General features: G+C 34.2%; 1 protein-coding gene across 1 annotated transcript in view; it reads right to left on the bottom strand.

Moving 5' to 3' along the window:
• LOC107655810 (Down syndrome cell adhesion molecule homolog) overlaps positions 1 to 15,682 on the bottom strand; it is a 153,800-nt gene that overhangs the window by 121,633 nt on the left and 16,485 nt on the right. The window contains 1 exon segment of the mRNA XM_074186885.1: positions 14,870 to 15,016. Within this exon segment, the coding sequence (XP_074042986.1) occupies positions 14,870 to 15,016 (147 nt within the window).

Raw genomic sequence — 15,682 nt, 5'->3', positions numbered from 1 at the left:
TACAACGGCCTAACATAAACTATGGAACATAAAAGAAGATAATTTCAGAAGCATTTCAGTATTTTTGTTCATACAATGAAATTCATTGGTAACCAAAACAGCTTTGTTACCAACAGTCTTCAAAATACCTTCTTTAAAGTTCCACAAAAGAAAGAAAGTCATTCAGGTTTGAGTAAATGATGACAGAATTATTTTGTTTTTTGTGAACTATCCCTTTGGGGGGGGGGGGGGGGAGTCGGTCATGATGTTTTACAAATGAGTTTTGAAGATTTCTTGTCACTGTGTAAAAGCAATTTTTACAAACTGACAGTTTGCACTAATGAAAACAATTATGCCCGCAACAATATCATGCACGTGCTAAATATCACTGTAGCAATATATGTCTATATTACGTAAACATATGTTGACTTAATCAAAAATGTTTATTAATATTAACAACGAGTGATCATTTTTCAAAGTGATTTTCCATCTTTTTAAGAGATAACAAATATTGTATTTAGCTGCTTTAGAAACATTCCAGTAAAGTCTGCTAATAGGGATTAGAAGTGAAAAGGGTAGACAATTACATTTTAAAGCATCTACGTGAAAACAAACCTGGAAAGAGGCATGAGGATTTGGATTTTGGGAGAAAATGATTCTCAGTGCATTCCAGTTAATTATTCATGGGATATATTGTAAATTAAACCGGGAGAGCAGACCACAGATGCGCAGTATATGTTGTCTTTTTTCATATAGTTACAGCTGAATACAAAGGAAAAATTGAAATAACGAGGAGGAAAAGAATGCAGCGGATTGAGAAGAACTTGTACTATAGATATTTTGGTTATACTATGTCACATTAAAATACCAAGCTTTACGTTATTCTGCTGAGGTCTGAAAATAGAACATGAATGAAAATGTACAGCTCATTCAGTCAAACTGATGGATAAGGATTATTTGTAGTGCAAACTTACGATTTAAAAATGATTTCTTTCATTCTTTTCGAGTGGAATGTCCCCAAACTGGAAGTGCCTCCCATAATTTAAAAATGGACTCAAAAAAAAAAAAAAGATAGATAGATAGATAAACAGATCCTTTTAAGGATAGTTTACCAAAAATGAAAGTTCTGCCACTTTACTCAAAAGGGTTTACTCACCCTCATGTTGATCCAAAACTGAATGAATTTCATTCTACTGTAGAACACAAAAAAAATATTTTGAAAAATGTCTCTTATAATGAAAATCAATGCTGTCCGATGAATTTCACTGCATGGACAAAACATCTTATATATATACACAGCGACCTGAAAATCACACAAGACATGGATTAGAACTTTCACGGCGGAAACTGAGCCATACTTTGAGAAGCATTCAGAGTTTCATATTAGAAAGAAGAAGGGATAGGTTGGTTTGTTAGAAATTTGGCTGGTTTTCTGTTCATTGTCTGTCAGAAAGCATGTCACCTAAGCTTTCATCTCTGCAAATTTATTTACTTAGATGTTCTGTGAATAATATACTTATTACATATTGTCACCTTAATTTAAGTAAAGACAGTTTCATTTATATTGACTTTCAGGAATTTAGGTTTGTTTTTAGGAAGTTATTAGAAATTAATACGGAGGTCCCAGAGTCGCTTCCCTGTTGGCTTTAATAGGTGTCGGTTATTATTATCCAAGTGAATCAGGCAGTGTGTGTGTGTGTGTGTGTGTGTGTGTGTGTGGTCAGTACATACTAATTTGCATAAACTCTTTAAATCTGACGCATCACTGACGGTCTCTGCCGTATGTGTCACCTGAAATCACTAACTCTCATTAAAAATAAAAATATAGCTTTGTTATAGCTTTGTTGCTGCAGACCACTTTTAAAATGCCCTTTTAGGTATGTTTTGTTGTTGACCTCTTCGAAACAATTTTGATAAACTCAGTCAAGTCAGATGCCAGTGAAAGAAAATGATAACATATTTAAATAAGTAAAATTTAAATAAAATTGTAAATCATTTTAAATATATCAGTAAAATAATACAGTTGTGAATTTAGTAAATAATAAATAATAAAAAATACTTTATAAAGTAAAAAAAAAAAAATAGTAAATTTAGTAAATAATAGTAATAAATCATTTATAAATTAAATAAATAATTTATAAGTAAATTAAATGACTAAAGTGATTTTTTTGTGTGTGTTTCACAGAAAGAAGTTATACAGGTTTGAAGCAACATCACAGGTGTTTGTCTGTAAGTGGCTTTTTACACCAAGTCAGATGCAATGAAAAAAAGTATAAGACAATTAAATGCAAAATAAAATGTTTTTATCCAAAAAATTTGTCTAAAAGTGTCTGCTAAATAAATACATGTTTTAATCATTTTAATCATTTTTAAAAAAACGTTTTTGAAAAAATAAGCAGAATAAATCAATAATAAATTTAGTAAATAAACAAATAAATAAATAAACTAATATAAATAATGAATGAATAAATAACATGACAACAAAATGATTCGCAAACAAAATATTTGCTTGCCTCTGAAAAAGTTAGTTAATTTATTAACAAACGCTGTATATATATATTTTTTTTTTTTTGAGTTCCACAAAAGAAAGAAAGTCATTCAGGTTTGAGTAAATGATGACAGAATTATTTTGTTTTTTGTGAACTATCCCTTTATTGTTATTATTATTATTATTGCTATTGCTATTTTAAATTAAATAATACTCTAAATAAGAAAATAAATCTTCCAGCAGGTGGAGGTAAATGTCTTCATTCGATTCGTTCAAACGGCTGATTCATTCAGGAATTTAGTAAACGACTCTCTTTATGAATGGGCCTTTGAATCATTGATTCACACGATTCATTCAAAACGCGGATTCATTCAGAAACGAAACACCGCTGTGTTGCTCGGAGACAGTCTGGGGGCGGGGCCAGTGCATTAACTGCGTTAAAATATTTTAATCGCGTTATTTTTCATAACTAATTAATTATATATATATTTTTTTTTTATTTTTATAATTTTTTATTTTTTTTCTCAGAATATCTTATTCTGTGGCATGGATGACATGGACAAAGTAATTTGTAATTTTACAGTGACTTTGTGTTATGTTGTTTTAAATTAGGCAGTATTCAGTGTGTAGTAAGCTATTATTCCAATCTGAACTATGATTTATCATACTGGTTGGTAAAGAGGGATCTTCAGGAACTAAATGGCTCAAGACTGATGCTTAACATGGTAAACATGGAAGAAGATGGAAGGTCAAACAAGACAGCTGAGAGTTATGGCTGAGGTACGAGATGCCTCCACCCCTCCACAGACAGCAGTTAGGCAGGGACTGATTATTCTCATCTGTACAGAGAATTCATTAGAGGGAAAGATTTTAATTGCATTTTGTTACAGTTTAATACATGGGGTGTAAGGTTGTAAATATTTGCTCTTACAATGATTCAATTTAATTATTATTCTTTATTAAGATCCCTTGATCTTTTGACATCAAAAATGGCACTGTATACAAAAACATCCTGTACGTTTCAGAACTCCAAACATCCTCGTTAGTGCAAAAACAGCTTTTATTGAAACCAAGATATCATAATGACTTGGAGGACATGTACAGGACAGTAGGACATGATAGTGAAAGACTGTCCCTACAGAAGATCAACGCCTACTTCTACATCATTGCCTCTTTAGCCTGCCCACGATTCACACCTATAGCAGGAGGTGAGTAACACAACACAGGATTACTCGTGCAATAAAATGCCAGATTCCTTTAAGGCTTAAAAGGCGTAGTGCAGTGCAAAGCTGTGGAAAAACACAGTCTTCCTTGCATTGCATTGCCTTCCTTGTGATCCTAAAACCATGCTGAACCTAAAACAATAAATACTGTTTTGTGGCTCTTTAATGTGTCGTGACAGATCGCTGGAGCGCCTCCATTCAAGCGGCATGTGAACTGATCATCTCTTCCTCTTTACTAGTTATAACACAAAATAAACATGAATGAACAATACACACAATTTTTTGTTCAAGTCCACCAACATCCATCTACTTTTCTGTCTGATTAGCTGGTCGGACAAAATGGCAGATTCTGCATTATGACTGGTCACATTCCCTGTCAATCAAACTCTCTGCGAAGGGTGAATCGTTAGCAGCTGTAGCGATTACCTTTTATATTTTAAAATGCTACAAATAACATATTTCTGCCTGACTATGTGATCAAAATCCATATTAGATCACAATCGGAAGTTATTACAAACACTCAATGGTGGTTTATAGTGCGTTTTAGGAAAAAGGTATTATTAATGTCATAAATTGTGATAACGTAACTTGACGCTACTTGTAGCTACAGTATAATTCTGATTATATTTTATGATGTATGTTGTCAAAACAATTCACGCAAGATCAATTTTTTTTTTCTAGAAAGACTTTTGATAATTGGTGGATATAATAACCCTTACACCAAGAAAATAGGTTTCCTAATATATGAATGATCAATATATCAACTGACATAACGGTATATTAGAAATTATATAGAATAATATATTTGATAAATATATTATAATATATTGAATAATACATAAGGAATTGCCGCTTTCATATATTGAAAAACATGTGACAATATATTGACTTATATATCACAATATATGTAATTATATATTCAGAAATACACTTTATAATATTTACTTAGATGTACATGTGATAAGATATGTTACTGCATGTGTAAAAATATATTGAACATACAGTATATTTATTCATGCAGTATATACACAGTAAACACATACATGGAAATATATTTGTTATATTTAAGTAACCCCACAAACTTACACATACCAGAAAACATTTTACATTTCAAAATAATACAACATTAAACACTAACAGATCTCCCCCATACTAATATTGAGCAAAAACACATGAAATAACACTTTAATATTTTTACTCTCCTTTAACAGTCAGAAGTAAAGCATGCTGGGAACAAGAAATCTGCTTTAACTTATTCCGTGAATGTGTGTATATGTGTGTGCATACATTGACATTTATATGGGAACATCTATGTGCAATAAATACTCAATATAGGATCAAATGTCACATGTGAGGCCTGGGTGATTCTCATATAAAAATGTATCTGGGGATGATTGGATTGTTGGATTCCAAATCAGTAGCAACAAAAATAACATTGTAACAAGCTATTTTATAAACAGCAACTGTAATATTACTGAAATCTTATTCATAATTAGTTTCTATCCATTAATTATGACGTGGCATTGATCCTCACGATTCAAAAATAAGCCATAAAAATGAACAATGACCATATCTACAACATTCAACAAATCAACAGCAAGCTTCAGCACAAACAAATCCTTTTTTCTGAGAAGCTTTGTTGTTTTGAGTGCCTTTTCATGCTTTTAGACGTCAGCAGACCATTCAATTCAAAGATGAGAGAGGAAGCAGCACTCAGACCTCCAGAAGTACCTCTGCACCTGTACATATGGAATATCTCGACCACGGCCCAAAACACCTGCCACCAGCCTCCTCCAGCAATGGGGCGAGACAGACCCTATTCCAGGGCACCTGGGGTAAAACCGAGGCCAAATCTACAGGCATTTATAAACTGACATTAATTGGTTGTTCTGTCCGTAATTAGATCACGCCACACTTATTACTAATCTGCCATTTGGAGCGCTGCCATGTTATGCCCTGGCCATGGTCCAGTGCGTCAGCGTGGTGTTATCCATGAGCTCGGGAAAAGTCCTGTTCTGGGGAGCGGAGCCAAGCGGCAGCATAGCATCAGACGGTAACGAAGCCATCAGTGCTTATTAAAGATTAAGTCTCGCTCAGTCCCCAGTGGCCTGAGCAGACCGTTCGGTAATCATATTCATCCTAAACATCCTAATCGCCACCATATTGCTCTTATTCATCCACGGTTATCTCCTTCGCAATTGTAGGTATTTTTACATATTGTGTGCAAATTTTCAAGGAATCAACCTAAGAATAACTTATTTATTTCAGTAAGGTGATAACAAGAAAGTATTTTAGTATTATGTTAAAATATTCTTTTTAACTGTATTGTTGCAAAAAAATTAAATAAATAAATAAAAAATACTCTGCTGTGTCACATGTGTCATTTTTTCAAATGATATTTATGGTTGGGTTTAAACCAAACGTTTTGTATTTAATATTAATCAAAATATTGTTATCATCAATGCTGAAAACAGTTGTGTACAATTGTTTTTTTGGTTTTTTTTCAAGATAATTTGATGAATAGACAGAATTTATCTGAAATAGAAAGCTTTTGTAACATTATACATTACTGGGTCAGCAGTTTTTTTCTTATTTTTTTTGGAAGAAATTACAGAACATTATTTTTATTTAGCAAGGATGCATTAAATTGATCAAAAGTGACAGTAAAGACATTTATAATGTTACAAAATTCTGTTTCAGCTAAATGCTATTCTTTTAAACTCTCTATTTATCTAAAAAAAAAAATGTAGACAACATTGACAACAATAATAAATGTTTCTTGAGCTGTAAAGCATCATATTAGAATGATTTTTGAAGGATCATGTGACACTGAAGACTGGAATAATGATGCTGAAAATACAGCTTTGCCAACAGATGAATAAATTGCATTTTTAAATAATGTTTATTTTCTTTTTTTCTGTATTTTGGACTAAAAAAATTCACTTCTCTTAAATACATTTAAAAAATCATATCAATCTAAAACGTTGTATGTCCTAGTGCAAAACCTGCAGGGAATGATAGCTCCAGTTATATCAACATCAAAAATCATTTTCAAGTACCTGACTGCTACACATTAGTTTTACATACTGTAATTTCATCTTGATCGCACATTTTAAAGAATTCAATTAAAACGAATGCAAAGAAATCAAGTTTAAGAGAGATACTTTGTTGTTAGATCCCAAATAGTATGATTAAGTACTTTCTTTCTTAGCTTTTTACAACTTAATTTCACCATAAACCAAATGAGCTTTAACAGTAAAATTTTCACTTTTCACTAAAACTAAAAACACTGAGCCTATTTATTATAAGACAGGAATATTCTCTTTGAAAGACATTAATGATTGTTGAAATGTCTTTTTTAAACATGTAATCTTTTCAGTTATATAAGAAAAATCACATTCATGTGTAAATAAATGTAAAAAATACATTTCAAAACCTAGTTTCAGAACAAATTAGACCTTTTTATAATTTTTTTTTATTAGACCAATATAAGCACTTTTTTTTTTTTGTGCAATGCCAAAGTTTGCTAATATAAAAACCAACCCTCTAACCATTTCTTTAGGTACACCGCACCCTTAAAGGTCCCCTGAAATCTCTGACGTATTTTGTGTGATGAAAGCAGGGGTTTTTAAAGGCATGTGGAGCAGAATTGTACATGTTTTTTTCAAGCGATACACATACAGCTCACATCACAATTACAGCTAGAGATACACTTTATCTGGATGAAACAATGATATCACAAATTAGATTAGAAATGATCCGCTCTTCTAGTGAGTTTGGTCTAGTCAGTCAAACAGCAGTTATGGGCTGGTGTGATGCTTTAGAGATGACCTGTTCTGTTCTTCAGCTGTGACCCAATTTACTTACAACATATACAATATCTGACTGAATGACGTATAGTAGAAATGGATAGACAAAAGTGTGTAATTTCTGTCTTTTTTTTTCCCCATCCAAAGCTCACATTATTAATTGAGCCAGAAATCAAAAAGATGGGCCGCCACAGTGTTTATTTCAGGATATGAAGAATATATTACTGTAGAAGTAACATGTACACATTCCTGAAGGTATTAGTATGCAGTATCTGAAACATAACATCTTATGGATATATTTAATGGAACACAAGACAAAGATCATTTTTAAATGTATACTTCTATATGTATTTTATCCATTTGCCACATCGCCTGTGTGTCGGTGTGCTATTCTTGAACGTATATGATGAACATGTTACTTGGTGGCTCTTCCTCTTCTTACCAGCTCAAGGTTGTGTTCATACATCTACTGTTTCTCCTGCAATGCTTTGAGGTGGCAACCATGAATAGATCATTGCAGAATTACTTGGTGTTATGTAGGTTTTTATAGTATTTATCTGCACTTGGAATACTATTGAAGTAAATAGATTTTTTTTTTAAGGTAGTCGAGAATGTAGTGAACATTAAACACCACAACAGCATTTGGCAGAACAAAACTATTTACACCAAATCAACATCAGAATCAGCAAATAGAACTAAAATTTGACAAATTATGTTACTGCTAAAAGGGGTCATATTATACTTGTTTTGTTATTTATTTTTTCTGAGGTTATATATTGACAGTAGCTCAGGTTGAAAAAAAAGGAAAAAAAGATTTTATTTTTCAGACACCTTCAACATTTCTCACACTATCACAGTTTAGAAAATGGTAATAAAATATATGACAAGATTAACTCAAGAGTTGAACTGTCAGAACAAATTCATGTTGATAATGCCATCCTTCTGTTAGACTGCATGTCTCACAAATGAATTAGGTTGAATAGCTGTCAGTTGTCCGCTGTTACATGTAAGTGCACTATTAGATAAGACCAATTTAGGTCAACCAATTAGCAATTAAAGAAAAAACACTTTAGCAAAACATGGTCAGGTCAAAGTGTCTGAATAATTGCAGCAGCGGCAGTCTCAGACACTGTCTCTGGTCCCAGCCGCACTCACTCAAACATGGCGCTGGCTTTTCAACATGTCTGACCGCCCCTCTGCTCTTTATATATTCTATAAGCAGAGTCCATGGCATTGATATTCCTCCCTCCACTCATGCGCTTAGTATTTATACCGGCTTTTACAGGTCAGATTTTGATATATGAATGTAGGAACTGATCTGAAATGTATTTTTACTATGATTTTTGTTCCAGTTATCTTCATATCACCAGTGTTTACAGCTACAAATAACCTGAACCAGCTATGAAATAACCTTCGCTGTTGACATAATGTTAGTTTAAATATGTGACCCTGGACCACAAAACCAGTCATAAGGGTCAATTTTTTTGAAATTGAGATTTATACATCATCTGAAAGCTGAATAAATACGCTTTCCATTGATGTATGGTTTGTTATGATAGGACAATATTTGGCCGAGATACAACTATTTGAAAATCTGGAATCTGAGGATGCAAAAAAATCTAAATATTGAGAAAATCGCCTTTAAAGTTGTCCAAATGAAATTCCTAGCAATGCATACACAAAACTGAAGTTTTTATATATTTACAGTAGGAAATTTACAAAATATCTTCATGGAACATGATATCCTACTTAATATCCTAATGACTTTTGGCATAAAAGAAAAATCTAGAATTTTGACCCATATATTGTATTGTTGGCTATTGCTACAAATATACCCCAGCGACTTAAGACTGGGTTTGTGCTCCAGGGTCACATATAAGGACTGAGCAATAGTGGAAATATTAATTTATTATTTAATAGTGTTTACTAAAACACTATTATTATTGCTCATACTTACTTAGATTTGGAGGTATGTTCAAATCCATTAGCTGTATTTAACTTTTGTGCTATAGACATGAATATTATCTCAAATCGTGTGGCTTGTTGAGTAAAGATGTGCTATCACAATAGATTTAATATTTTCACCTGGTAGACAGTAAAAGAGATGGGGAAAAAAATCCATAGACAATGACTACAGCTATTGTATTAAGAAACCCTCTAGCAACCACTAAGAACACCATAGTAACCACTTAGCAATGCCCTAGCAACCATCCACAATTCCTTAGCAACCAAACAGCAATACACTAAACATTATGTATGCACAAGCACCACTCACTTTTTTTAAATATACTCTATATTTTTTAAATAAATATCGGAAAAGTAATTTCCTACAAATGTAAGCGATATATTAAAACTCCCATTCAGACGGCATAGTGTGTTCAGTGACTGTGCTCAAAACCAATGCATTTTGAATGCATTCCCACTGGCTAAAACACTGACACACTGAAGTACCATGGCTGAAATGATTCATTCATTATCCAGTTAGCATCTTAATCGTCAATCCACAACGGCACCTTAAAAGATTAACTCATCAACGCATTTGCAAATGCAAACTCTCAATATTTACGGCAAAGACCCATTAGAAACAGACCATTAAATAAGTAAAGTGCATGTGGCTGTGATTTCCCATCTAACCGCGCTGGAAGGGAAAGTGAATTGAGCTTAATGGTTTGACAAATGTCAGTGAATGTCAGCCATGAGAGAGGGACACTTCTGCGGCCATGAAGTAAACTGTAATGAGAAAAGCCAAAGGCAAAGCGCTGTAAAAAATGATAGCGAGACCAAAGTTTAGCACAAATGCAACAAGCTGCGTACAGTATAGTTATTAGAGGAGCTGTCAGTTTCTGAACGATCTGAGTAACAGGGGTCAGAGTCAAGAACACGTTTCTTTCATGTGTGTAGCCAATATGACAAGACTTTAAATGGGAGGGGCTAAAATATTAGAGGGCTTGGTGACGTCATCAAAAAAGGAAACTCGTTTCTTAAAGGGATAGTTCACCTAAAAATGAAAATTCTGTTATTAATTACTTAACCTCATGTCGTTCCAAACCTGTTCTTACTATATTTCTGTGCCTTGATTGTGGCAGGACCCTTGCTGTCTATGGAGCGTCAGAAAGCTCTCGGATTTCATCAGAAATATCTTAATTTGTGTTCCGAAGATGAACGGAGGTCTTACAGGTTTGCAACGACATGAGGGTGAGTAATTATTAACAGAATTTTCATTTTTGGGTGAACTAACCCTTTAACCCTCAATCGTCATTCGGGACAAATTTGGGCAAAATCATTTTTTATTTTTTTTTTATAATTTCCTTAATCTGAGCAGTTCGAGACTTGGCTACTTTTCGTAAGTTTGCCACCTGAACACACACAAAAAATAGAGGACTCGATTCAACAAAGTTAAGTGGTTGAAAAAATAAAGAAAAAACTCCTTAATTTGTCATTCGTGCCCAAAAATGGAAATGAATGGGAAATACTAAAATTCACAGCATTTTTTTAATTTGTCCAATAAAAATCAATAAATCCAACACAATGCAGATCATACATACACATAAATGAAGCAGTGAGCCTATACAACATTGTCAATGTGGCAAACACTCGCACTCACAAACGCACACACCCATATACAAATGTGTCTTTAAGCATATTTTGTATAGAACTGATTTTTTTTTTTTTTTACTGAAGTATAAGACATATTAAATATAACATAAAAATAAGCATGTTTTACATAAAGATATGGTACTTTTAGAGGTAAATAAGTAAAAAAAAATGTAAAAAATCACGAAAAACTGCATAAATTTATATTTTTTATTTTATCGAAGATATGACATTTATTTAAAAAAAATAAAAATTGGGATCACAGCTGAGACCTTCGTGCCCAAATTTGTCCACGAATGACAAATTAAGGGCTGCTATATGAATGATGCCTGAGGGTTAAGGCACACTACTACTGCTACACTTTTTACAACCACACCTTTCCATTTTTTTTTTCACGGTAAAACAGGGAATGTGTATAATGAAAGTAAATAGGCTTAATTTTAATTTCATGTTGACTTCAACTCTATGGTTCATCCAAGTGGCTGATTGCATCCCTTCAGTCACTAAAACAAGATCAAATGGGTGAACCAACGGATAAAAGGTCTGCATGCAGACAAGATGACAAAAGAAATACGGCCACCATCAATATTCAGTAGTCAAATCCCTGAAATACATACAAAAACAGCCTGCAAGGTGCATTAGGACCTGTTCCGTGCTCTGGGCACTCAAAGAGGAAGATACACTCACAAACGCACACACATGGGCTCTTTCACCTGCACAGCCTTTCATCTCTTTATTAGAGCTGTCAATTGTTTATCAAAAGCCGGGAGGGGACGGATCCACAGCCATGAATTTGAAAGCGCACACAGAAAGGTCCGTTTTAAAATGCATGACAGGTTAATGGTAAGTTAGAGTATCATTAGGCCCCGTTCATTCACATTTAAAACAGGCCCTCGCTTCAAATGACTAGAGAGCAGTCTTTATTTTGAGAGGTAATTCATATTGTAATTATATTTTCAATCACAGTTCATTAATTAAGACAAGTCCCACACTGTAATCATGCATTTCATCTTCTCTGTGATTTGCGGGACAATCTCCAGCGTTAGCCGGAATTATAGGGTCGGAATAGCTCACGCGTCCACTCCGAACACTGATTTATGCTAAGCAGACAAGGGAAAAGAGATCGAATGCTTCATGCTAACAGCACAATGGTTCTGCTTGATGTACAGTATTTTACGTGGCAATCCTGATTTACAATTTCATTCAGGTTCTTCAAAATGTATTTATAATTTTAATGCATTTGGCAATTGATTTTACACTTTTATCTTTGTCCTGGACCAGATTTTCAACATAAAAATATGAAAATGCATAAAAAATATGAGTCGCATTTTCAAATTAAGAACAGCCAACAATTCTGCAACAAAATTTTTCAAAAGTGTCAGTATATACTTGAGGAAATTTATGAGACATGATGTTTGAAGCGAAGCAGGACAAAGTAGTTGTAGTCAAATTTCAGAATACTCCTGTGATCCATGTATTTCCACTCATAGACATTGTTTGAGGTTGAGAAATGTCTTTAAATTCTGTTAATTTTATTTTTAAGTGCAAAATCCGTGTCCACATTTGAAGAAACACATCCAGTTATATCTGGGATTTAAAGGGATAGTTCACCCAAAAATGAAAATGTGATGTTTATCTGCTTACCCCCAGGGCATCCAAAATGTAGGTGACTTTGTTTCTTCAGTAGAACACATATGATGATTTTTAAGTCAAACCGTTGCAGTCTGTCAGTCTTATAATGGAAGTGAATGGGAATCACGGCTTTGAGAGTCAAAAAAAACATACACAAACAAAACCAAATTAGTTACGATACATTGATGTGTAAAGACACAAAACGATTGGTCTGTGCAAGAAACTGAACAGTATTTGTATCGTTTTTTACCTCTGATTCACCGCAATGTCCGAACTGTCCTGTTCTCAACAGTCGGCACGTGACGCGTCTTCTTCTTCTTCTTGCTTTACGTCGGATCGCAGACTTATAAGTGCATTACCGCCACCTATCTCTCAAACGGACCATTGACACTCTATCTACAATCTCAATTAGGAGTGTCAATGGTTAGGACTGCAACGGTTTGACTTCAAAATCTTCGTTTGTGTTCTACTGAAGAAACAAAGTCACCTACATCTTGGATGCCCTGGGGGTAAGCAGATAAACATCAAATTTTCATTTTTGGGTGAACTATCCCTTTAACATTAAAAAAGCTGCCAGGACAAGAAAACAAAATGTCTCACACTGCAGTTTTGGAGCAATGGGGTGACCAGTAATATGCCTTGATAGCACCGTGTACGTCTATGAAAATGCAATACATTTCCACAGCCTATTTTTCTTCCATATTATGAAATGAAAAAATTATGAAAAAATGTATGTTGGAATTGATTGTACCCACCAAGAACTCACTGGATTGTAACAAGTTAGTTTTCTAGACCAGACAAATGGCAGACCTCTAATAGTTTGCAATGCAATGTGAAGGGCTGCTTCTTTTTAAAACATGACCAGCATTTAGTTTTGAGGAGGCCTTTTGGTACGTGGAGGCAGAAGGTCAAGTTTAGACCCAAGAGTAATCTTGACATATCCCAAATCTATCATTATTGGCATTAAAATTAATATTGGCAAGATTTTAGAAAGGTTTCTATACCTACAGCTATAGCCCAAAACAATGTCTAAATAACTACTGGTTAACAGCCACTTCAAGCAAATGCCTTTGAATTCACAACCTGCATTTGATGCAACAACACAACGGTATCCCAGAGACTCCAGCTGAATTGATTGTGTGCTGACTGTACACTGTTTGTTGTTGGTATTTTATGAAATACATGTGGTAATTTTGGAACATGTATTTGAACAACTAATCTAATCCCCAAAGAGCCGATCTTCATGCTGACCACACCACCAACAACAATTATTTGCAAAATCTGGTTGATTTAGAAAAGAATGAAGCGCAGGCACATGCCAGCACAAAAATCTCAAAGCCCACTTCTCTGCAAGAGTAAACAATTCTTCAGCTTCACATGCCAGAGAGCTTTCAGGTTCTTCATCATTAAATATTTAGCGAGGGATGAGCACTGGATAGGTCTAATGCTTCTGACATTTTGCACACGGGTTGATATTGGCATGTGCTGCGACTGCATCAGATAAAATTGATCATCTTTATAAATGACACTTACCATGTAATTGCAGAACCATTCATAAAGGTATGAGGAATATCATGCATAGTATTCCATATTTCACCAACCACACTGGCCAGTTACTACCAGAGTGTTACCATGGAAATGTCGTCAGCTAGTCATAAGTGGTGATGTACATTGATTGGTGAGAGAATGGATTTTTCAAAGCTCAATAAAAGCTCTGGTACAAGACGTTTACCGTCTGTCACGTCCAGATTCTTTGCCAGGCATATCTTTGAATCTAAGGACTTCAAATAACTAGTGAATGTACAGTGCTTGATAAACTTTACAGTAGCTTTTGCATGTCTATAGCCACAAACCACACTTGAACTTTCCCTAAATTCTTCCATTCCTGGCAAATCCAGCCAGAGGGTACTAGTCAATCAAAGAGTTAAAACAAACATATACCATAAAGTAAAGCACTCAACTATTTCAAAACAGCTGAGGCAGATCAAGATTAACATGCTATTAGACCCATTTTGTTTCAGCAAGACACAAATTTAATGCTAGAGAGTGAACGGCAGTTCAGGAGAATTAAAAAAAAAATGGCAAAAGAAGGCTTTCATAAGTCTCGCATGTTTATCAAAAGCAATGTGAGTGATCAGCCCTACCTGAGACAAGTGAGACTGTGTCTTTCTCCCATGATACAACACTGACGTACTCCTCTACTGAGGCCGGGATAATGCACTTGAAGACCGCCGTATTCCCTCGCATGACTCTCTGATCAGCCACCCGCACTGTGTATGGCTCCCGGAATACTGCGGTCAAGAGAAAAGAGGTGTTTTTTACTCAGTGTCATTCTTACAATTTCACAATAATAACTGAAAGTGTGACTTCTAAGAATGTATACTCTAATCATATTCTGATAGATACAAAAAGAGATAGATGTACAAAAAGAGATAGCAAAAGAAAGAGAGAGAGAATACACAATGGCCCACAAAAAATGACCCAAATTCCAGCATTGTCTTCTCCACACATGACTGACCTAAGCAAAAAAATTCATTAATATTTCAGTGTTTTTCATCTGTCTATCTCAGAGCTATCACAGAAGCACAACTACGAGCACTTTTAATATATAATGCTGAGCTGTAAGTAATTTGAAAAACTCAAAGGTTAGTTTATATGTTAAAAACTAGATTAGTTCTTGATTTTCGTATTCCCTACATTGGGGACTAAATACACTACCCCCACAAGGATAGTAATACCAGGAATTTTTGACATTTTTGGTCCCCATGAGGAAAACAGTTTATAAATCATACAGAATGAAGTGTTTTGAAAATCTAAAAATGCTGAAAGTTTTCTGTACTAGTGTAGGTTTAGGGGTAGGGTTAGGGGATAGAAAATACAGTTTGTACAGCATAAAAATTATTACACCTATGGAATGCCGCCGTAAAACATGGAAACCAGTGTGTTTGTGTGTGTTT

This window comes from Sinocyclocheilus anshuiensis, unplaced genomic scaffold (assembly GCF_001515605.1).
Source record: "Sinocyclocheilus anshuiensis isolate Anshui unplaced genomic scaffold, SAMN03320099.WGS_v1.1 scaffold1421, whole genome shotgun sequence".
NCBI lineage: Eukaryota > Metazoa > Chordata > Actinopteri > Cypriniformes > Cyprinidae > Sinocyclocheilus > Sinocyclocheilus anshuiensis.
The sequence above is the reverse complement of the archived record's forward strand: the minus strand, read 5'-3'. Positions and strand labels throughout refer to the sequence as shown.